Source organism: Hyperoodon ampullatus (genome assembly GCF_949752795.1).
Source record: "Hyperoodon ampullatus genome assembly, chromosome: 6".
NCBI lineage: Eukaryota > Metazoa > Chordata > Mammalia > Artiodactyla > Ziphiidae > Hyperoodon > Hyperoodon ampullatus.
Window position 1 is genome coordinate 15333218 of NC_136919.1, and position 25332 is coordinate 15358549.

Sequence of the window (25332 nt, forward strand, 5' to 3'; positions counted from 1 at the left end):
TCTAAGGACAGAGAGCTTACACAACAAGGCTTAGTTCAAACTGCTCTCATTTTTACTTATAAACATGAGTAAATACAACATAAATGCAGATTACGCTGAGTTATTCAGTGAAAAAGAGAGGGCACTGGTACAGAAACAGCTGTCACAGAGAAGCGTCTACTTCCACATTGTGGCCGCCGAGACCCTTTTGGCCCTGAGGGAGGCTGGTCTTTGATGTTTATCACTAGAGCAGGAAAAGGTGTGGAAAGAAAATGCCTGGGAGAAGCAAGTTCAGCACACACAGGGCCTGTGTCCCCTCCGGGCTGCCCCTACAACCTAGGTTGTGTCTGGGTAGCTGGCTTTCCTTATCCTGGGAGCTGGCCTGTTGGGACTTGCAGGTGAGACCCTTGAGGCGTGTTCCACAGTATTCTGGGAGAGAATGCTTTCATCTGCTTCTAAGAATTCAGCATTGACACACTCAGTTCAACATGGATGCCCCAGATCAGCACACCCAGCAAGATGCCACTTTGAAGTACTCTCCCTATCTGTCTACACACACACATGCATACAACATATACACATGTATACATGTATATTTAATATGTAGCAGAGTGTAATATTCTATATAATTGTCTTCAAAAATAACTTCCCCCAAATTTTAATTTTAATATATATTTTTGAAATATTTCAAAAAAAAGTAAATTTTGAAAATTTTTAATAATGGAAAGGAAAATCAACAGCTATATATGCATTTTAAAATTATTTATTTTTAAATTTTTTTATTGGGCAAGAGTTGATTTACAATGTTGTGGCAGTTTCAGGTGTACAGCACAGTGATTCAGTTTTATATATGTGTATATATATATATTCTCTTTCAGACTTTTCCATTATAGGTTATTACAACATATTGACTATAGTTCCCTGTGCTCTACAGTAAGTTCTTGTTGTTTACCTGTTTTGCATATAGTGATGTGTATCTGTTAATCCCATACTCCTAATTTATCCTTCTCTCCCTTCCCCTCTGGTAACCGGAAGTTTGTTTTCTGTGTGTGTGAATCTGTTTCTGTTTTGTATCTACTTCTTACCTAGATTTGAAAATCATTCACGTTGGCTGCATCTGCTTTCTCTGTCTTTGTTCTCTCTCTCCTTCTCTGAAATAACAGAAATGCAGCCATCACATCCCCCCACCGCAATATTTTGGCACGCTTCTTCTAGGAATAAGCATGTGCATAAATAATAAATAAATAAATCTATTCATATAAATAATACATCCTCCTATAAATAATAAATGCATACATTTCATAGCAAATAAAGAATTATACTATTAAAACCCCATAGAAAATTAACAATAGTTCCATAATACAATCTAATAAATCATATATATTTATTCAAATAATCTCAATATTCTCCAAGACTCTTTCATTGCTATTTTTTTCTTTCCTTTCTAGGATCCAATCAAAGTTCATACATTGCTCTTTTTTTTTTTTAATCCAAAACCATCCATCCCAGCCTTTATTTACTATTTTTTCATGACACTGACTTTGTGAAGACTCCAGAGCAATATTTACAGAGTGTTTCCATTCTGGATTTGTCTGATTGTTTTTATGTGGTGTTCTTTAACCTACCCCCTGTCCCCTGTATTTCCTGTAAACTGGAGGTTGGGTCTAGACTCTTGATTAGATACAGAATACTTTTTTTTGGCCATAATACTTCATGGGTGATGCTGTGAGTGTCCAGCATGCATGGTAGGGGCTCTTCCGTTTCATCTCATGACATCACCTCTCCTACAGTGTGTGGACTTCTGGACACAAATGCTTCAGGCATTTGGGTATCCCTCAGGCAGCTCTCAAAGAGTGAACTGAGTGATTTCTATCCCAGAACACGAGGCACTTGAGTTCCCAGACTGTAAATAATTTGGGGCATCTCTGTGACCCTAACCACCCATCCCTCCCTTTGCTCACCCACCAGTGCTACACATTCATATCTGCTGAAGGTACCATCTCCACTGCCACCACCTCCAGAAGACACCATATGAATTCCCAGTATGAATTCCCATTCACCCTTCTCCCCAGTTTAGAGTGTGCCATATACTAATACTGAGGGTCTGCACAGGCTAAGCTCTGGGGGTGATGCAGTAAATAGAGAACTCCTGGTGGTCCCTGATGTTACAGAGCTTAGAGTTTAAGTTTTCTCCACTGGATCGAATTCCTTGAAAGGGAGGGTTCATCTTGTTAACCATTAGGTCCCCAGCACCCAGCAAAGAACTTGCTGGGCGAGTCACATTGGGCACCAGCTGGACCAGCCTGAGAAGTTCCCACCTGTCCCCTTCCCTTTACCCAGGATTGGTCAAAGTCATGGACTTTGATTGGACTTTGATTGGTGTGTTCCAGGGTGGAGCCTCAGAGGAGAGATCAGCCTGTTCTGGGAAATGGCCTCTTGTACTCCCTTCTGCTTTGCCCTGGCACGTACATCCTGTTCTTGAAATGGAATGGGAAGCTCTAGACTGCGTTCAGCTGTGGAGTAGAGGTGGGGAAGGAGGCCCTCAGATCAGCTTTGGTTCAAGGCTGTTGACGTTGTTCTGGCTCAGAAACAACTTTCAACATGGGGGACCAGGTGAATTTAGTTGCGTTGAGAATAGAAGCACCACTGGTGACAGAGGCTGTGTCTCTGGGAAGAGATCCTGATCTAAAGCAGGGTTTGTAGGCCCTTGTGTTCCTGGCAAATACTATCTTAATATCACCTGCTTCATGTCACCCTCAGCAGCTGGTGTCCACAGGTTGAATGAATGGGTGAAAATCCGTAAGTCTCACCTCATGATTTCTCCTGGAATCTGTCTCATCGGTGAGCAGTCCCTCTTCTCTCCCTCGCAGATTTTCAGTGACGTGGCTCATATGGAGGTTGTCCCAGCACCTGTCCCCTCCTGCCAGGCATGAGGCTTCTGGTGGTGGCAGTCCTCCCAGTTCCCATTGTGCCTAGTCTGCCTGCTCACATTCTGCTCAAACCCAGGAGGCTTGGGTTTAGCTTCAGTTAATGCATAAGAAAGACTGGTCCTGAGCTTCCCACAGTAACTCCACATCCTGGCCTTCCAGAGGGATCTCTTGTTCTCCCTCCCTCCGTTCCTCCCTTCCCTAGGTAAATGGAGTCTTGAGTAGCCATCAGAGAGCTTCTGCCAACAACTGGCACGAACAAAATCCTTTTGCTAAACATCTCCCAGACTTTCCCTTTAAAGGGGGATCTGTAGCCAGAGAAAGCTCTTTCTAAACTTTCTAAATCTGCCCTCTTATTATGTGATTCTCCTCTTCATCATCCTCTAGATGAATCCCTTTATAATCTGCCCATCATCCATTTTTCTAGCATCTTCTTTCACCATGTCCACCAACCCCTCCACCCTCCACCTACCTGATTCCCTTAAAATTTTTCTTATTCCTTCATATACTCCATGTTCTCTCTCACCTCTGGGCTCTTCCCTCTGCCTGAAACACTCCTCTTGTTCCTGTGCTTCGGCCTAAATATTTCTGCAGGTACCATCTTACTTTTCACTTCCTCCAAGAAGCTTTCAGGAAAACCCCTCGATTAGGTCAGATGCCACAGCTACGTAATACCATTACTTCCTGTACTCGCTTCGCCAAAGACCTTATCATATCGTAATGTAATTAATTATCAGAATTATTTATTTCTTATACTGACTCTGTCTTCCAGATTGACTGTAAACACTGCAAGGCAGGAACTATGTCCATTTTCTCCCAGACATATGAACACCCATCTCTAGCGTGGTTCCTAGTGAATAGTGGGCACACGTTGGTTAGTTGAATAAATCTTCACTCGTATTATTTCTGAAAGTGAGTGGGGCGAATCACTAATATTTCCTGCTCAACTCCCTCTCAAATGCAGATTTGTACACACAGCTGCACACTGGACCTCTCCCCTGTATTTCGGGTAGATACCTCAAATATATCAGGTCCAAACCTGTACTTATGACTGCCCCTCCCCATCACTAGCCAAGTCTGTCTTACCCATAGCCTTTCCCATATCAGTTCATGAAAGATCCATAGTTCCAGTGGCCCAAGCCAAAAGCCATTTGCTCTTCCTTGATTCCCCTTGTTCTCTAACACCTCTCATCTAATTTCTTAGGAAACCCTATGTTTGCTAACTTGAAAATATAAACCCAGAGCCTGACCATTGCTTGTCCCCTTTCCTGTTCCTCCCTGGTTCAAGTTCAAGCTGTTGTTCTCTCTCTTCTGGATGATGGCAGAAGCCTCCTGTATGATCCCCATGCTTCTCCTCTTGCTCTACCATGTTCCTGTGAACACTGAGTGAAATGTAAGTTAGATGATGCCAGTTATTTAGCTCAGTGACCTGCAATAGCTCCCCGCTTATTTCAGGATAAAACCCAACATCATCCCATCACGGTACTCACCAAGGTCTTCCACGGTCAGACCCTCTCTCCCTGACATGACCTGCTGCTACACCCTGCCCCTCACTCATGCCTCTGCAGTCACCAGCTCTCCTGGTGTCTCCTCTGCTTGGAAATCTACATAGTTCACTCCCCACCTCCTGCAGGTCTTTTATCAGTGACCTTGACCTTGACCGTCCTATTTGAAACGCAGCCCCCTTCTGCCAGCACTTCCCCTCTCCCTTACCCTGTTCCACCTTACCTTTTTTTTTTCCATAGTATTTATCATTTTTTATTTTACTTGCTTAAACCATTTACATTTTTTGGTCTGTCTCCTCCTACTAGAAAAGAAGTTTCAAAAGGGAAAGGTCTGTGAATGTTTTGTCCATTGATAGATCTCAGGTGCTTAGAACAGTGTCTGGGACTTAAATATTTGCTGAGTGAATGTATGCATGCATGAGTGAATGAAAAATTGGATGGATGAGTGGATAGTGTGGCAAAGTGTAGAGAGCAGAGTGTTCCAAGTCACATACCTATGGAGCTTCAGGTTCAGCACTTAAAAAATGGAGTAAATAAAAATCGCAACACATAGGGTGGCCTTGAGGATTAAACTCAGGTATTTGAAAGGTACTTTGCAAACTGGAAGGCACTGTATAAATGTTAGCTTAAAAAGGGGGAAGGGAGAAAGAATTTAAAAAATTGGAAAGAAAGCATGAAGTAAGAGTGTCCAGCAGGGGATTATATGGGCAAACTCCCACAATCCCAATGCAAGTACTGGACGGGATAAGACACTGGTAAATATGAAGTAGAAGAAACTCAGGCTAAAAATGCTTCATGCCCCTAAGGAAGGGGAGGGTGAATCATTCCGCAAGCATTTACAAGGAATCTAGAAAATGGCAAGCCACTGCATTCAGACAGAGTTGCACTGGTATTGATAATCACACAGTGTTTTATGGGGACAAGCCCCAAATGCAAAAGAATTGTAATCCAGGGTCATGAGAGGTTTAGGTACCTGCATTGGGAAAGCAGGGGAGGGAAGGACAATGATTATAAGATAATACTCACCATTTATGAGCCCTCTATATGGCCAACCCTTTACATCTATTATCTCCAACAGGAAACTTGGGGAAGAAGGGCCTTTATCATCCCCACTGTGCAGGAAATTAGCCCAGAGAATTTACGTGATGGGTGAAAAGCCACCCAGCTGATTCGAAGCAGAACTGGAACTTGAACCCCATTCTGACTTGATTTCCAGGCCTGTCCTCTTTCTGCTGTATGTTAACCGTCTCTCACATTCTGCTCTGAGATGGAGGTGTTAGGGAAGTTTCCATACGTGAAGTAGGATTTTATTTTGATCTTGATGGATGGCATTTGGACAGGTGAATTCTTTGGGTTTAACAAATATTTATTGAGCACCTTATAAGTGCTGGGCAGGGTTAATAGGCTCATGCAGTGAAGCATCCGATGAATAAGAAGACAATGTCTTTGTCCTCCTGGAGTTTATGTTGTAGTGGGGAAAAGGGCTGGACCTGGACAGTATATAGAGGAAGATAACAAAGTGTAAACAAATGGATAAAATAATTGCAGATAGTGACATACTTGTCCTAAATAAATGAAAATCAGGTAATGGGATGGAGGCTATAGTTTAGCTTTGGTGGTCAGAGATTGCCTCTCTGAGCTGGTGGCTAGGGCAGCACTGTGGACATCTGTGGGAAGTGTGCCCCGTGCAGGCTATAGAGACACTGAGGGCCAAAGCATCCAGGCCTGTCTGAGGAAGGCCACGGAGGTCAGCGGTGCAGTTAATGGGAGAAGAGTGGTAGAAGGTGAAGTTAGAGAGGTAAGCAGATTCCAGGTCATGTGAGCTATGGTAGAGAGATTCAATTTTACGTGAATTAAATCACTGTGCTTACTCAACTTCTCTCCCATTGCTCCTCCTTATTTGCTTGGATCACCTTCTCAGTGCCTTTGCTGGATCCTTCTCTTTACAGTGTCTAGATATTAGAGCACTTGGGGTCTCAGCCTTTGGACCTCCTTTCCTGTGTCCATGTTCTGATGATCTCATCTGTTCTTTTCTGTTCTTGAGGCTTTATAGATGATTCATATTTATATTCCCAGCCTAGACCTCTCCCTGAACTCAGACTCATATTCCCAACCGTTTAATAGCCTTCTTAAATGCGTCCCATCAAAGTCAGAATTCTTAGTTTCCCTTTTCAAATGTGCTCCTCTACCAATGTTTCCATTTTTGTCTAATGACATCACTATCAACCCCATTATTTCTACTCCAAACCCAAAGCATCCATGGTTCTTTTCTTCACACCCCTATATCAGCAAATCCTATAGTTTTTTTTTTTTTTTTTCGGTACGCGGGCCTCTCACCGCTGTGGCCTCTCCCACTGCAGAACACAGGCTCCGGACGCGCAGGCCCAGGGGCCATGGCCCACGGGCCCTGCCGCTCTGCGGCACGCGGGACCCTCCCAGACCGGGGCACGAACCCACATTCCCTGCATCAGCAGGCGGACTCTCAACCACTGCGCCACCAGGGAAGCCCAATCCTATAGATTTTACTTACAAAATACATCTCCAGTTTTATTGTATCTAGACCACTGCTACCTTCATCCAGGCCACTGTCAGCTTCCATTAGACCACTGCAGTGGCCACCTGGTGGCACCCCTGCTTCCAGCTGTGTCATTTTCCATCTTCAGCTCTCATCCACAAAGCAGCCAGAGTGATCTTTCTGAAACTTAACTCGAATCCTATCACCCTTCTCAGACTTGTCCAGTGGCTTTTCATTACTCCTAATGGAAAATCCAAAACCCTCATCATGGTCCACTAGGACTGACTCTACGCAGGCCCTGCCACCTGTCCCTCCCTCTCCAAACTGGCCTTCTTGTCATTTTTCAAATACTCTATGTTCACTCTCAGCACTGGATATTTTGCCATTGCTTTTCACTTTGCCTGAAACAAATCTAACTCTTCTTTACCTCATTTGGGTCTCTGGTCCTATTTCTCTTCATTAGAGGAGTTTCCAGTGCCCCCATACAAAAGTGAGCCCCCTTTACCTGTGTCATTTTCTGTCCTCTTACCTTGTTTCATTTTTCTGTGAGACTTACTGTGGTCTGGCATTTTATTGCATATGCGTTGCTTCATTTCTTGATTGACTCTCCTACTAGAATGTGAGCTTAATAGTTTGCCTGTTCTCTTCACTGCTTTATCTTCTGCATTTAGAAACTACATCGAACATATAGGTGCTCAAAAAATATTGTCTGAGTGAATGAATAGATGGGAATTCATGGAATCACCTCAATTATTTCAGAACCTACCATATGCCAGGTCTTAAGATAAGTGCTAAGAATAGCCTGAACAAGCTAGCTTCTTCCCACTCTCAGGCAGAATGCATCATGGAGCAGGGACAGAAAGAAGTAAACAGGTAATTGTAGTACAGGGTAATATATACTTTGAGAAGTGCAAAGTGCTCTCTATTGGTGAGTAAGAAGGAACCAGGTAAAGTAGGGGAATCGTTTTTCCATCAGAAAATAGTACATGAAGGTAGAAAAGCCTGGATGTAAGAGTGGGTTGTATACTTGATGGAGCTTAATAAAAAATAAAGCTGTGTAGGGCTTCCCTGGTGGCTCAGTGGTTGAGAGTCCACCTGCCGATGCAGGGGACACGGGTTTGTGCCCTGGTCCGGGAAGATCCCACATGCCGCAGAGCGGCTGGGCCCGTGAGCCATGGCCGCTGAGCCTGTGCGTCCGGAGCCTGTGCTCCGCAGCGGGAGAGGCCACAGCAGTGAGAGGCCCACGTACCGCAAAAAAATAAAAAAGAAAAAAATAAAGCTGTGTACTGGCCAGGGTCAGGGGGAGGTTAGGAATCAAGAAGAAGCTGGTGAATTAAGTAGGCGTGGAAGGCATTCCGCTCAGAATTAAGAGGTCTGGGCTATGTTTAGGTGGTGGCTGGTATCTGGAATGTTCATAAAAATGTAAGGGGTGGGGAGGGATAAATTAGGAATGTGGGATTAACAGATACACGCTACTATATATAAAATAGATAGACAACAAGGATCTACTGCATAGCACAGGGAACTATACTCAATATCTTTTAATAACCTATAATGGAAAAGAATCTGAAAAAGAGTGTATATATATGTATATGTATGTCTATATATATGTATGTATAACTGAATCACTTTGTTGCACACCTAAATCATTGTAAATGAACTATATTTCAATAAAAAATGAAAAAAATTTGAAAGAAAAGAAAAATGTAAGGAAATGATATTAGTTAGGAATGGGTCCACAGAGCAGTTCAGTTTGACTGGAGTAAGGATAGGGTAATAGAAGGAGCTGAGACTTTCAGGTTTAACTCTGGTCATGAGGACTCTTGAATAGGAATTCAGAGAGTTTCCTATTTATTTTGTAGACAGTGAGGGCTCACTGATGGCTTCCCAACAACGTGGAGGCGGCATCATGAGCCAGTCCACACTTTGAGGAGAGAATTCTGGCTGTGATCTTGAGCAAGAATCACAGAGTTGTCAAGGTGGAAGCAGGGGAGTCAGGTGGGCGGCGTTTGCACTTCCATGTGTTTTGTCTAAGAACCTCATTTTATTTAATCCCATAAGAGTCCTTTCCTGCAGATCTCTGGACTTAGTAGATGTGCTACTGATTGGAAAAGGGAAAAATGAAACCACTAAGGTGTTGAAGATTAATTCCAAAATTCCTCACTTCTGGGGTTTAAATTGCCACCTCTGCCTACGCGTGGAACAGGGTGCAGCAAGAAATAGAAACAGGAAGTCACAGAAGACTTGGGCAATTTGGAAACAGGGTCCTAAGGTAACGTGCCAGACTCCAGGGGCTAAGCATCGGCAGTGAAACAATCTGATTGCTGAGGGTACTTCAAAGACATGAGTTTCTTAATGCTGGAAAGGAGAGAAAATAGATTCACAAACTTGTACTGCTTTGACTTATTTAAGAATTATTTACTTGGGCACTTTATAGTTCCAGTAGAATATAGAATATAGTCCCCGCCCCATGTAGGTTACTGTCGAGAGGAGGGGATGACAATAAATCATCACATATGTCCACGATTGCCACTGGAGTTCGGTGGTCGGGGGGACCAGAGCTGGATGGGGAGATGGGGAAAGTTTCCTGTAGAAATGACCTTCAGCTGAGACCTAGTAGGTAGGGAAAGAGTTTACTAGGAGGGAATGATGGGAAGATGGTCCAGAGAAGGGGAAACATCAGAGCCCTTTGGTCCTGAGGTTCTCAATTTTGCTCTATAGAGGGGTCCCCTGGGAGCTTGTTAGAAAGGCAGAGGCTGAGACTCTTTGCTAAGTTTGAGTGAGCTGTTGTTTCTGTATTTTAACATGGATTCCCACCAAATCCTGGTGCAGCTGGCTTATGGATCCCATTTCACAAAGCACAGATAGAATCTGAGTCTGAGTTTTCAAATTGGGCTCTGAGCTTAGCCTGAAGGGGGGTGGTGGTGAAGGGAGAGACAGGATTCTGCAATCATCCCCATTCCTGGAGAAGCTCTGCTTATATCAAATTTACCTATTTTGCAAAACATTTATTGGAAAATTATTATTTGTGTTTTCCCCAGAAAAATGCAAGTTCTTTGTATTGTTCACTTCTGGAGCCCTAGCACCTAAAATAGAGACAGAATCATGGTAAATCCTCTAAAACAAACAAACAAAAGCTTATTTGAAAGAATGAATTTGTGAATCAAATGTTTCATGTCTAAACAAAAGTCTGAAAGCCAGTCGTCCAACCCAACTGTCCATTTTACAGATGGGAAAAGTGAAATCCAAAGATGAATCATGGCTTGTCTAAGGTAGCCCAGCTTATTATGGTAGAGTAGATGGTAGTTTTATGATGCTTTTGCTCGAAGGCCAGTGCTCATTCTTCTAGACCCAATGTTAGCCTTTAAGGAGGCCAAAATGTTGGCAGTCCCTCACTGAAAATGCAAGAGGTAAGTAAGAAATACAAGCTAGTTTAAGAATAGTTCATATAAAATCATAACAAGCAATTAGCTTGCTAGACAGAATATTGGGTTGCAAGTAATCATAAGTCACATCTGGTGTGCACATAGTGTGACAGTTAAACCTGGGTGGGTTTTTGAATCTGAGCTTTCTCATCTGTAAAATGGGGATGATTATAACCACCTCCCAGGGGGCTTGTGCTTTAATGCAAAGCACCTGGTCCATATTCGGTGCCCAATATATATTTATGCTTAGGCATATGGATCTGAAAAATCAAGCCTGTCCAGTGTTAGAAGAGAGATATTGTTTGTGGCTGAGTCTATGGATTTAGATGGATAAGCATCTGTGTAGGAGAGAGAGGGAGCTAGGCTCTTCTGGAAAGTAAAGTGAACTTGCAGGAGAGTGGTTGATTGGCAGTGACTTTCGTAGCCTATGGCCATTAAAATACCTTTATGCCCAAGAAAAATAACACTTGCTAGTCGTTTATGGACACACAAAAAAGAGGAACTGAAGGATCATGTGATGGAGAGGAACCGTATTTAGGTGCTGTAGGAGAAAAAATAAAATTAAAATTCAGAGTCTGGGGGTAGCCATGGGATAGACAACAGGGCTGACGTCTCTCATTGTGTTTTGGAGTATCATCCAACTAACTCAGGGGTAAAAAAAAAAAAAAAATTAAATAGGTAATGTCTTCCATAACTTTAGTTCATCTTGGTGTCTGTGTGAGACCAGTATAGCTGTCAGTGATTGCAAGGAAACATTTTCAGTTCACCTGGGCACTCAGAAGACAGCTCATGTTCTTTCCTGAAACACGTAGGGTCTCCGAGTGGGTAAAGACAGCAACAGCAACACTCTGCAATGACGGTGCGGGTTCTGAATCCCTTCTGTAAGCATCTCTGTCAATCAGCTACTCAGACTCTGCTTTGATATCTTTAGACAAGGGCTCCCTTCTTCCCTGTTCTATCCTGATTCATTCTGACAATCAGAAAAAGCTTGCTATATTGAGTGGGACTTTATCTTGCTGTCAGTTCTTCCTGGTCATTGCAGTTCTAGCCACTGGAGCCAGGTTTTCATGGCGTTACAACTCATCACATTCCACCAACTAGGAAAATTGGCAGTATCTTCCTTCTTCCTTCAGTGCTTGGGCAATCAAATACCTCTGAGAATGCCTTAGACCCCCCAGAAGGTATTTTTTTCATCATTGTGTATATTAAGTCAATTACCTTGTTTAATCATCAAATCATAAATTCCACTTGAAGCGTGTTTATTTTCTTAACTCAGGTGTGATCCCGGCGTTTTTAAGAAAATCAGTTCCTTCTAATTTGTATGTAAATAATGACTTTGTTATTTAGGCTTTAAAGGAGATTCAAGCAGGCTGTGTGGGAAACATCCTCATTTTCTAATTTTCTTTTGCCCAATGTTTTTAAAATATTTTTAGGGCAAAGGAATTTTTAAAAACACACAGAATTTAATGATCTATCTATCTCTATTGAGTAGCTCAATCTATAAATCTTTGAGCTGGCATTTTTTATTATTTCCTTAAAATACATTATTTGACTGGCCAGCTCAATGGGTTAAATCAGGATCAGCCAACTTTTTCTGTATAGGGCCAGATAGTACATATTTTATCCTTCATGGGCCCTATGGTCTCTGTTGCAACTATTAAACCCTGAGATTATAGTGCAGAAGCAGCCATAGATAATACGTAAACAAATGAGTGAGACTATGTTCCAATAAAAATTTATTTCCACAACAGTCAGAGGGACAAAATTGGTCTGTGGGCCATAGTTTGTCAACCCCTGAGTTAAATCATTCTTAAGAACTTTGATACATATAAGTAAAAGATGGCTTTAGACCCCCCAATTCCTGGTATAAGACCAGAAATTCAGTGAATGTGTGTTGATTGGATTGAAGAAAAAGGTATTTCTTAATAAGGTTAAAGCAGGGACAGGAAAGCTTTCTCTATAGGGAAACAAAAGGAGGACCTAGCTGGGAATGCGGATTCGGGGGAGGCTCTCAGATGACAGCACACTTGCTAATCCTAAAATATTTTAACGAGAAAAAAATTGGCAACTAAATGCAACATTACTTTCTAGGGAAGAAGTTTGCTTGTTTTTCTCCTAGAAAGATGTGCTGTGGCAGAGGGAAATGAGCAGAGGTCTGCATGTGCAAGACTTGGATTTTAAAACCAGCTACTGATAGCTGTGTGTCCCTGGGAAAATGATCTCCCCTCTCAGAGTTTCCATATTTCCATCTAAAGATCGAAGGCAATATCAAGATGTTCTCTGTGGTCCCTTGGAGCTCTCAAGTTTTGTGATCTGAAAAAGAAAATTCATCTAACTGCAATGTTTAATAGGATTTATGACAATTGGAAAATAATTGCTGCTCCAAATTTTTATTAATCTATATTTAGTTATGACTCATGCTTTCACAATAGATGTTTTGGAAATAAGCAGAGAGACAAATTGAGTAAACAGAATTTTAAATATTTTATTTATATGCAGTTTGTGTGATCCCTAGAGCCTATATTAAGATCATTTAAAATATCCATTAAAAGTTATGTGTTATGAGGCAAACTCCCCTTTTAGAATGCCTTGCCAAAGGATAAATAACTCACATTTATTGAGTAGGTACTACTGCCAAATTAATTGCATTCATTATGCTGAATCCTTCCAGTAACCCTGCAAGGTAAGTACTAGGTTTCCTATTGTACCGATAAAGAAAGCTCAGAGAGGCTGAGCAATCTGCAAAGGATCACTCAGCTAATGAGTGGCTTTCTGCTGGGATTCAGAGCCAGGCCTTTCTGGCTGTAAACTCTGAGCTCCTCCCACACTGCCGCAATGTCAGGAAAGGACCTGTTTGGTGCCGCTTTTTCAGGTGCTCAGTGTATCATTTGCTTTTTCTCGATACGCCATATTTCGTTCTTCTGCAGAACGTCGCGGGTGCTTCCGACAAGGCAGTTTGGGACAGTTAACACCTGTCCTCCACTGGCCTGGTGACACCAGAGTAGTCAGAGGATGAGGGGGCAGGAAGAAGCAGGGAAGAGCCCAGGCAGAGAATCCTGGAAGCTGAGTTTCTGTCCCAGCTCTGACATGGATGTGTCATGTGGTCTTCACTGCCCTGGACCTCAGTTTCCCCCACTTGTGATGGGGATGGAAATGCCCCCCACTTCCAGGTTATCGAGAGGATAATGTATATGATGACAGAGCTTTGTAAAGGACCAAGTGCAGTACAGACCCCACAGTGTTGAGATAATGGGATGGGACAGCGGATCAGCATAGAGGACACTGAACCTGAGATCAGGAACCCAGATTTTAGTCCCCCTTGCTATCAAAGGTTCTGAGGCCTTGGGAAAGTCCATTTCTCTCTCTGAGTCTCAATTTCCTCATTTGTGAAATGACAGCAACGTCCTTGGATGGTTGTTCCAAAATCCCTTTCATCCTCATTCTGATGTTTTGGATTCTGTATGGCAGCGAGGTAGCTCAGGTGACTGAGGGTATCTAAGGAAACTCTGTCTGCTCCGAGTAAAATAAAGCAAGAACATTCTAAGCTGCTTTCCCCATGATGAATTCCCATAACCCCCATGGTGGTCCCTGTCCTCAGTAACAGTGCTCCATGAAGAATCCCACTTGCTTTTCTGGAGGTGGTCCATTTCTGTCAAACCTGGGCCATTCAAGTGTGCTTGCTGTGTTTCTATTTTTCCCTTTCAAGTTTCCACTCAGCGAGAAGCATGTAGCCCAATTCCAGGATGCTTACCCTGGATTAGTTGCTCCCATTTCTCTGAACTTTATTCCCGTAGGAGCCTTTAGAACTGCTACTAGGGTTAGTAGAAAAATAAAAAGGCCATTACTTAAATGAACACACTTTGGAAAACAGAAAGACATATACAAATTGTAAGCAAAGATTATTTTCTCTGTAGTTAAGTCAGTGTCTTTACTTGTAATTAAAACAACACTATTCATAATCACATTTTCAGGGACAGCTCTTTTTGGTTGGTTGTTCGTTTATTTGTTTTCTGCTTTTCCTCTCCTTACCCTTCTAGAGCTGAATTACCCTGGAGAACCACTTGGATGCTGGGATTCCTCAGCTGCTTTCTCACTTACGTTCTGAGGCATGGAGACAGGCAGGGGATTTGTTGAGGACACCATACTTGTTAAGATGCATCATTTCCACTTCACATGTGCCCTTGGGTTCACCTTTCCCTGAGCTGGCTGGGGAACATGTGGGGAGAGGCTGGGAACAGCAGGCAAGAGAAATGCTGTCTCTCTCTTTCTCTCTCTCTCTCTCTCTCTCTCTCTGTCTCTCTCTCGGCTCAGTGACTTCACCTCCTCAGTCCCCTCCTCTATGATTTCCCTTGTTCATCTCTGGGGATAATTTTCTGCTAACAGTAATGGAAGTGGTCCCAGATCCTCCTCAGCCCCCAGCCCCAGACATTCAGAGGCTTATTTTTATTTCACTTGCAAATAAATGCAACCAACGGAATAAGCCACCCAGAAATAAACAAATGCAAACGTCCTGTAACCTTAATCAGTTATGCTTTCGGCAAACATTTATTGAGGATACAATGTCTATAAAATATTCTAAAATGTATCCTTGGATTAAGTCAGATCACTATAGTCCTTCCTGTTTAAACAGTAATGTTTGTCTCTCATGGAGTTGCATTACCAAGTGGTGCTTCATCATATGCCTTAGGCTACACTGAGCCAATCAAACATTGTCAATGAGGACATTCCCCACCAGCATCAACTACATCCATCTCTTTATGAGAAACCATAGGAGATGTTTGTATCTTATCGCAGCATCCAGGAACTCTCTGTATCTCCAACAACTTTGAACAACAGCTGCTCTGTTTTCTTCTTGATTGTGTGGCCCTTTGGTCTGTAATTCCCTTTGTCCTTTGGCTGCAAGGAAGCTCAGAGACATTTGTTGTCCACTTCTGTCAAGTGTTCAGGACTTTATAGGATTGCTTTTGCATGCTAATTTTAACTCCAAATTCATTTTGTTTTCCTCCCTTTATTTTTCCATTGTTCTATTCTTTGAAGTCTATACAATAGGTGTGTTTTTGAAAACCACTTCCAGTTGGTTCTGCTATGCAATCAGATTCAATTAAAAGAAAAGGCTGCAAAACATGTTTCATAAAGAAGAGTAAAGCAACCCTTCACTTCCTTAGAGGTAATTAGTTACTTTGATTATCTAGAAAACAATGGAGGAAACTCACATTTATCCAGCACTTACTAAGCACCCAACACTACTGGAGATGTTCTCCTCATAACCCTGAGAAGTAGAAATTGTGATCCCCCATTTTACACATGATGAAACAAAAGCGAACATTTTAAGGAATAATAATATCGTTATAACTGTGCCCTATGCAAATAATAATAATAATATTATTATTAAATATCATCATCATCATAATATTAAATAATATATATTATTTATATTATTAATATATAGATATGATAATATTAAATATATTAACTATAGATATAATAATAATAAAAAAAATAATAAATATCAACAAAAACTTACAATTGTCCATACCCTGCTGCAGTTTACAGAGAGGTTTTCTAGCCATTATTTCATTTAACTCTCAGAACAATCTGGGAGATGCATGTTTTTAGTCTTCATCCCATATATGAGGAGATAGAGTAGGAGGAGGTTTATAAACTGTCAGTCCATTTCTTAAATGCAGTCAGTACTTTTATCATACTTCGTGGGAATCAGGAATCAAATCCCTCCACAAAAGTTCTACCTACTAATAGCTTTAAAAAGAGCAGGATTGGGCTTCCCTGGTGGCGCAGTGGTTGAGAGCCTGCCTGCCGATGCAGGGGACATGGGTCCGTGCCCCTGTCCGGGAGGATCCCACATGCCGCAGAGCGGCTGGGCCCGTGAGCCATGGCCGCTGAGCCTGCGCGTCCGGAGCCTGTGCTCCGCAATGGGAGAGGCCATGGCAGTGAGAGGCCCGCGTACCGGGGGAAAAAAAAAAACATTAAAAAGAGCAGGATTGTTTCCTCTTGTCTTCTACCCACCATCCATCATCCACTATTCCCCACCTTCCCATTGGAGCCCCTCCTGTGACCATGACAACAATGGTAATATTGATAAGAAATTTAACACTACCTTTATTCAGGGTTTTTATGTTCTAGATACTGTGCTCCATGATTTAATATAAACCTAAACCCATCCCTCTAAGGTAGATATGCTTCCCCTAGATTACATCTACATTTTTTTGGAGTATAAGCAAACTCACCATGATTTCACAGCTAATTGATGGAAGGGTCAGGTTTTAACCCAAGATTTCTGTCTCCGGGGCCCTGGCTGAGAGATACAAAGCTGAAGATCATCTAATACTATCAACTTATTTCCCAGGAGAGTAAACACACACCTCCACAAGGGCACAGAGCTAGTTCTCCTGCCTGTCTCACAATCTTTTCTTCAGTGCATCCTCATTCTCCATGTGTCATTGAGTGTGTGTGTGTGTGTGTGTGTGTGTGTGTGTGTGTGTGTCTAGGAAACAGAGGGTTAGCAAAGGGGACAAGGGAGTATTACAATAAAAGCAATGCTCTGAAATGAGAGCCTTGGGCTTGTGGTTTTCTCTGTACCCTCATCCTAAGTTCTGTGACCCTGGATCCAGTCTCCATCCATCCTCTGCCTCTGTCTTCACCCGCCCTCCCACCCTCCGCTCCCCTAGTGGGATGAGCCTTGCTGCAGCCGCCCCATGCCTTCCATCCAGGATCCTTTTTTAATCTCAGTCTAATTGGTTTGCCCGCCCTGCTGGGATGCTTAATTGGGCATAAACATATCCTATGCCATTGTGAGTTCTGCCTTCTCCTCCAAGGGGAATTTGCTTGTTCTGTGGGCTCAGAAGGAAAGATATATTTTATGTTGTGCTCAATTCACTGAGAACTTACATAAAATTGTTCCTGGGTCAGCAGAGCAGTTAGACAACATGAAAAGCAGGCTTTTTCTCTCTTTTATTTTCTTCTACTATCTTTTTAAGGTGGCATGTTGCAGTGGAAAGGGCACTGCACTTGGAGTCACAAGCCCTAGGCTCTGATTTCAGCCCTGCCAATCATTTTGCTGTGCGATCTTGGGAAAATAAGTTAATGTCTTTGAAATTCAATTTTGCCATCTATGAACTGAGTGGGTTGGATTGGATGACTTCTATGAAAGGAGTCGTAGTGATGCTTATAGAACAGGAGTCATACTCACCATGGGCCAAATCAGGCCTGAAACCTGCTTTCATAAACAAAGTTTTATTGGAACACAGCCACACTCACTCATTTATTGTCTGTGGCTACTCACACTACAAGGACAGAGTTGAGTAGCTGTAACAGGTACCTTATGGCTGCAAAGCCTAAAATATTATCTGTCCCTTTACAGAAAAAGATTGCCTACTCCTCTTTTAGAACATAAATCAGATGGTGTCATTACTCAAAACCTTCTTTTGACTTTCCATATTACTTAGAATTTAAAAATAAAAAGTCTTTACCAAATCTAGAATGGCCTTTTGAGATTGGTGCCAACTCCATCCCATGTTCTGATGTTATTTTTTTTTCTTTTTGCCCTTCCTTTCATAACATCTCTTCTACGCATCTACTCATCTCATCCTGCCTCCATGATCTTCCCCAAACCTGGCAAACATATTCTTACTTCAGCACTTGCACCTGCTGTTCCTTCTTCCTAGATTACTCTTCCACCAGGTGGCTGCATGGTCTCTTCCTTATTTCCTTCAAGTCTCCTTAAATGTCCTCAAATTAGGAAGGCGTTTTCTGACCACCTATATAGAACTATGCCCTCACCCCACCCCAGGGCATCCCTACCTCCTTCCTCTGCTTTATTTATCTTCATAGCACTTCTCTCCTTCTGACATGTTACACATTTGTCCTTTCATTATCTGTCCACTCTCACGAGAATGTAAGCTCCTTGATAGCAAGAATTTTATCTAGTTTGTTTATTGCTGTATACTCAGATCTGGAAAAATAATAAGCATTCATATTTTGAAAGCATAAATGAACTGTTCTAATGTTGTTTAAATCTACTTCTGAATAGATCTAGGTACTGTGAAGACTTTTTACTGAAGTGTATTTTGGTAAAGAGAATAAAATTATAGAATCTTGTGGCTATTACAGTATTAACTCCAACATTCTCATGATCGTCACAGAGTCACATAGACTCATTTTTAGAACATTTTTAGCCTGGACTGTTGGCCATTAAGAACAGAGTTTATAGATAGAAATCTAATAACACAGTTCAACACACAAGACCCTTCATCGTGTGGTCCCTGACAACCTCTCTATCTTTACTTCTTATCATTTATATATCACATGCACTCAATACACATGAATACTGCACACACACACATCCCTCTCTCTCCAACTGTCTTATTCTCTCTTATTTTTCTCCATGTTTGCACGTGGAGCTTATTCTTCCTGAAATATCCTTCCCCTAACTTTGGCCAAATGCTAAGCTCTCGTCAAGATTCAACTTGTACAGAAGAATTTTTTGACGTCCCCGCTCCCACCCCAGCTGCTCCTCCAGACTAGGTCAGGGATCCTCTTGTCTGATTCCTCTGTGACTAAGATGACTGTTGCAAATAGCACATCATTCAGTAAGATGGAAATTCCTTAGGATTGGGAGCTGTCTGTGGTGCTGAACAGGCAGTGCCTGGCAGAGTCAGCACTTCATAATAACATCCCTCAGTTATTGAGCTTTTCCCAAGTGCCCAGCACTGTGCTCAGTGGGTCACATGCATCCCCTTACTTAGGCCTTGCATTCCATCTTGTGAGGCAGGAACCGGGAACCCAGCACTGGCTTCCTCCTTAGTTTTTTCAAGGAAGCAACACAGATGGCAGGCCCTGGGTGTATAGCTAGTGAACATCAGAAAGAATGTAGAGGCTGTTTAAAAAAACAAAAAAAAGGAAAGAAAGAAAAAGGAATTAAGTCATAGGCTTATTATTTGATGGTGGGGATGGTATTGTTCCTTTGTGTCAGTACTGGTTTTACTATGGTTTTCATAGTCTACTTTTCAATATCTACATTAAAAGTGTGATTTAAGAGTCAGGATACAAGTTTTCTACCCCCAGTTCTACCACTAATGAGCTGTGTGACTTTTGACATGTTACTTAACCTCTCTGAGTGTAATGCATGTCAGTTTTGAGGACTGTAGACATATTCACATGAAAAAAATAGTAACCCAAGGTTGTAAGCTATAAATAAATGTTATATATTTCTATATCTATATATCTATCTATCTATATATATCCCTGTATATAACATAACTATAATTTATAACATAATAGCATAGAAGTGTATGTCTATTATACTGAAATATGTGTATGTTTCTATGCATATATACATATATTTTTTTCATAACTACACGTACATAGCTTTATAAATTTCAGGGATAAGCTGATGAGGAAACACTCTTTCCTCAGAAGTATCTAATGATTCTCATTGCCTTTTATTGGTCATCTAATGCTGAGTAACAAATTACCCCACAAGTTAGTAGCTTAATATAACACTATGTATTATCTCAAAGTTTCTGTGGGTAGGGAATTTGGCTGTGGCTCAATGGGGTGCCCTTGCTCTTGCCATGCTATTGTCATTTGAAGGTTCCACTGGTAAGGGTCTGCTTCCCAGCTCATGCACATAGTTACTGTTAGAACTCAGTCCCTTGTGTGATCTCAGTTCCTCAGAAGCTATTGGCCAGAGGCTTCCCTCAGCTCCTCCCGGTATAGATCTCTCAACAGTGCATCTCACAACATGGCAGCCAGAGCAAGACAAAGACAAAGAGAGACAGAGAGACAGAGGGGAGGGGCAAAACGGAAGTTGCCATACTTTGGGGTTATGGGTTATTTTTTTTTAATTGAAGTATAGTTGATTTACAATGTTGTGTTAATTTCTGCTGTACAGCAAAGTGACTCAGTTATAGATATAGATATTGTTTTTCATATTCTTCTCCATTATGGTTTATCACAGGATATTGAATATATCAATAGTTCCCTGTGCTATACAGTAGGACCTTGCTGTTTATCGATCCTATACATACTAGTTTGCATCTGCTCATCCCAAACTCCCAGTCCATCCTTCCCCCACACCCCCTTCTTGGCAACCACAAGTCTGTTCTCTATGTCTGTGAGTCTTTTTCTGTTTCATAGACCTATTCTTTTGTGCTGTATTTTAGATTCCATATATAAGTGATATCATCTGGTATTTGTCTTTCTCTTTCTGACTTACTTCGCTTAATATGATAATCTCTAGGTCCATCCATGTTGCTGCAAATGGCATTATTTCATTCTTTTTTATGGCTGAGTAAGAAGTAAACTAACCACAAAACTATTTTGTAACCTAATCACAAAACTAACATGCTGTCACCTCCAAATTCTGTCCATTAGAAGCAAATCACTGGGTCCTGTCCAGCCCATACTAAAGGGGAGGAGATTACACAGGGTGTGAGCATCAGGGAGCAGTAACCTTGGGGAGTTGTGTCACCAGCTACCTCACCTATAAGACTCCCCTCAGAGCTGGCTCTCGCATTCCCCACTCTCTTCTCATGTCTGGTCACCCCACTTGCTCCATTTTGTCCCCTTTCACACCCTCTTCATACACTTCCCTTCCTGTTCAGCTCTTCCCATAATGTGTTATGTAACCCCCTCTCACTCACTCTGCTCCTGCCCTTTCATCCATGTGGATTGTTGGGTTTTGTTTCAATGTTAAACAACATTTCTGTTTATTTAAATCACATGTGAACTTCAAAACTATAGTTAAGATATGACCTCACTGAAGCTTCCCCTAGAGACCTCAGAAGTCTGTGTTCCTTCTTCTGCATCCTGTAGTCTTTGGTTTACAACAAGCTGGACATGTCTTGCCTTTCCTGCCAGACTATGAGCTTCTGAGACTGGGATGTGTCCACTCACCTCTGTACACATGATATTCTGCATTTAGTAGGTGCTCTGCAAGGTTCACTGAGTTCAGTTGATTGACTTAAATCTAAGATGTGCACATTACTGAGATTTTATTTAGAATTCAAACTATGTTATGAATTATGGACAGAGATTTGCTAAGCAGCCACAGACTATAAGCTCTGAGGCTTGGAAATGCATTCCAATTTGAAAGCTTTTTCTTCAGACACAGTTTTCTCTGCATCAGGGGTCAGACTCCACCACTGAATTACCGAGACATATTCCAGCCCGATTCCCACCCTGTTCTGCTTCTTCTTGCTCTGTGCCCCTTCCTTTATTCATCTCTCTCATCTGTGGCAGGAGTGAGAGACCTTTTCATTAAACTCTCGTTCCCATCATTTATCTGGGCTGACCTTACAGTCCTCTTGGCTAGTCTGTTTTTCTCAAGGGACCTGGAGCTTGTAACTCAGACAGGTTGGAGAACTGGTTGTTTCAGGGGGAGCTCCATCTTTGTTAGGAGCAGAGGTCATTATTAAAGCAAAACAACCTGAACCAAGGCCCTTTAAATGTCTACTTACATTTGGTTTGCATTCTCCTCATTCATTACACGTGAACCTTTAATGATTTATATATCTGTGAATGTGTGAGGAAATAAAAGTTATAAAACTCTCACATTGGATTAGTGTCTGGCATTTTCCAGTGGTGTTTTCACACCCTATGTTTCATGTAATCTGGGTACCAGCAATAGGAAATAGATAATATTAATTGGATTTTATAAATAAGGAAATGTAGATCCAGAGAAGTGACATCCTCTGCCCAAGATCACACCACATAGTTTACAAGAGGCAGAGTGAGACCCTGAGCTTAGACTCCCAAGTTCAATGTTCTTCTGTCTTGATTTTCTCTGTCATTAGTGAAGGGAAGAGTGGAAATTCCCTTACATGGTCAGAACAAAGCTTAATTTCTTCCAAACAGTATTTGCTCAGTGAATGCATGTGAAAATTTCGAATGAAACTGAGCTCTGGACTAAATGATTGGGTTGTGGAATTGTCTTAGAACAGGTTTCAAGTTGCATTGTGCCTTAACGTCTTGTCCATTGGTACACAGCCTTCCTTCCTTTTATTCTTTTGCTTATTTATTCATCCAGCAAGCATACTTGTGACTCGCACCATGTAACATGCACCTAAGAAGATCCCATCTCTCTGGTTTCATTCACAGTCTAGTGAGGGAGATAAATAAGCAACTAGATGACAATGATTTTTGTATCTCTGGTGATCTGTAAGCATCGTGAGAACGTGACTGCATCTGTCTGGTTCACTGCAGTATCCCAGTGATGAGAATACTACCCAATACTTAGATCTAGACTGAGGGCTCCAGATCCAAGTATCAGTTCACAAATATTAAAAATAGTTGTGGGCACTCTCTCGCCTAAGTATAGATGCCTGGATGGGATGGTTGGGTGGGCTTTGGCTTGGGGGTAGAGGTGGTAGGTGGAAAGTCTCACTCATCTCTCCTGCCCAGGGAGTTTGCCCGTTGGAAGGTGAGGAACACAGCCATTGAGAGGAGAGACCTGGTCCGTCATCCAGTGCCCCTCATGCCGGAGTTTCAAAGGAGCATCCGCCTGCTTGGCAGGAGACCCACCACTCAGCAGTTCATCGATACCATCATCAAAAAGTACGGCACCCACCTCCTCATCTCCGCTACCTTGGGAGGTAGGTCAACAACCACTGGGCCATAGCCTTGTCATGAGTTTGAGTCTGAGATGGAGGGGATGGTGGGGTGGCCTAGGATCAAAGCCATCTTGACATCTCTGCCATCGTATGTCACTCAGAAGTATATGTTGCCAGATAAGCCACATTGTCTTGGTTGATTCCGTTCTCTAGGACAGTCTAACTTGAGAGTTTACTAACTTTTGTGGAAATATGGCTTCACCTTGGAATTAGCTCAATTCGTTGGGAATGTTTAATCGTATTATTGTATTAGTTCCTTTGGAATGCAGTCTAATCTGGGGAAATAACTTCAGATGATGTTTAGAGAAGTGCCTTTGTTTATTGAAGTCTGCTTTAGGGGTTGATAACTTGAGGTTGTCTTTTTACATATGGGATATCATTTGTATCTTATATGGGTTTGGAGTAGATTAGTAGGAAAGCAGACTAATTGCTCCACCTGCTCAGCTTTACCCATCCCTCCCCATCATGTCCAGTTTGTCTTTTTTTTTTTGTTTTTGTTTTTGTTTTTGTTTTTGTTTTTCTGGTTTTTTGTGTGGTACGCGGGCCTCTCACTGTTGTGGCCTCTCCCGTTGCGGAGCACAGGCTCCAGACGCGCAGGCTCAGCAGCCATGGCTCACGGGCCCAGCTGCTCCGCGGCATGTGGGATCTTCCCGGACCGGGGCACGAACCCGTGTCCCCTGCATCGGCAGGCGGACTCTCAACCACTGCGCCACCAGGGAAGCCCTCCAGTTTGTCTTTAAGGGAGTGAAGATAAGAGGGGAGGATAAAAGGAAGGAAAGAAATGCAAAGAAAATGGGAAATGGTAGAGACTAGTGCACTTAGATGCTATGGGTCTCGCCTGCATGCATCCTTTTATATAATGAGCTACAATCCTTTGGCCATCAGTTTTCTGCCACAATGACTTAAGTCCACTGAATTTTGAGAAAGCCCGTTTGGTGGTGGAGCACCATGCCACCTGCTCAGAGAGCTGCAAAGTTATGCATTTAGATAAGGCCCATGTCAGCTGAACAAGATAGGTGTACTGACAAAGGCAGGTGGGTAGACTGAGGCATGCTTATAACAAGTGATCTTTTTTAGAGGAGGGTGAGTGCTCCAAGCTGGAGCAGTCAGTATAAAGTTCCTGGAGGAAGTGGCAGTTTAGCTCAGTAGGAGTTGGCTGGGTAGAGGAGGGTGGTGAAGCTTTCTAGGTATGCATTTCAAGGAAGACCAATGATGTGGAGAAATTGGGTGGAGAAATTGGTTGGGCAAATTCATTCATTCATTCGTATCCACTACTTAGCTACTCCTATTACACTTTCTTGAGTATTTGCTCATAGCAGGCATTGTACATAGTCTTTAGTCCTCAAAAACGGCAAGCTAAGTTATAGTATCTCCATTGTATAGATAAGGAAGCTGAGACTTACAAGAGGTATAGCTAAGTGACAAAAATAAGTGTTGAACCTAGGGTTTTCTGTCCACAAAGCCTGCGTTATTTTTTTGACCCAACATCTGTCATCTCTTTAACCAAGTCACTCACCTGCCAACCCACCCAATCCAACAACCAACCAGCCAGCATGTATTCTTTAACATTTGAGTGTTAAATCATGTAGTATAAATTCTACTCTATTGTAAAGTGAAAATGAAATCACTTCTACACTGAGTGTGGCATTAACCTGTACCCTTTTCTTCAAATTTCCCCCATCTCGCATTTCACTTGAAAAAAACAATTATTGAGATCAATGCAGTACTTCCATTAGGAACTGTGTTCTGTCCAAGTCCCCGGAAGTCCCAAATAACAGACTTTTCTTTTGCAGTGAAATATATTTTTAATTTCTCTGAGGCGAGGTGGTTAATTATTCACAGAGCCTTGGTCCTTTCCTGTTACAACAGCACAATATTTTAAAATATGCAAAGCTTTGGATTGAGTTCCGGTATTGGACAGCAAGCCCTAAATTTTCCCTGAATCCTCAGCGTGGATGACGGTGGGGGATTTACTGTTGATGGACACAGTGTGGCAGCAACCCAGCAACTGTGTGAGGTCCTTCTTACATCATCACTTCATTCACTCATTTGTGGAAAAGTATTTCTTAAGAGCCTTCCCATGCAATGGGAGAGAATGGAGGCGGTAGGTTGTAGGGCATGCAAAAGCAGGCTCTGGAGTTTGATTGCCTGTTTTTCACCAGTTTTGGGTCACCTTGGCAGGTTACTCAGTACTTTCAGCCTTGGTTTCCTCTTTTATGAATAGAAATAATACTAGTACTTCATGCATATTGTGAAGATTAAATAAAATGATGCATTGAAAGTGCTTAGTGCAGTGTTTGGCACCTAACAAATCATTGCTATTGTTGTTCTAGCTATTATTATTATTATTGT

The 25332-nt window shown here is 42.1% G+C and overlaps 1 protein-coding gene across 1 annotated transcript in view; it reads left to right on the forward strand.

Annotated features, from left to right (window-relative positions):
- The window catches only part of BRINP1 (BMP/retinoic acid inducible neural specific 1), a gene marked incomplete at both ends in the record, with an annotated part of 137874 nt that overhangs the window by 44603 nt on the left and 67939 nt on the right, over positions 1–25332 (forward strand). The window contains one exon of the mRNA XM_079706134.1: positions 22772–22962. Coding sequence (XP_079562260.1) covers positions 22772–22962 — 191 coding nt within the window. The remainder of the gene's footprint in view (positions 1–22771; positions 22963–25332) is intronic.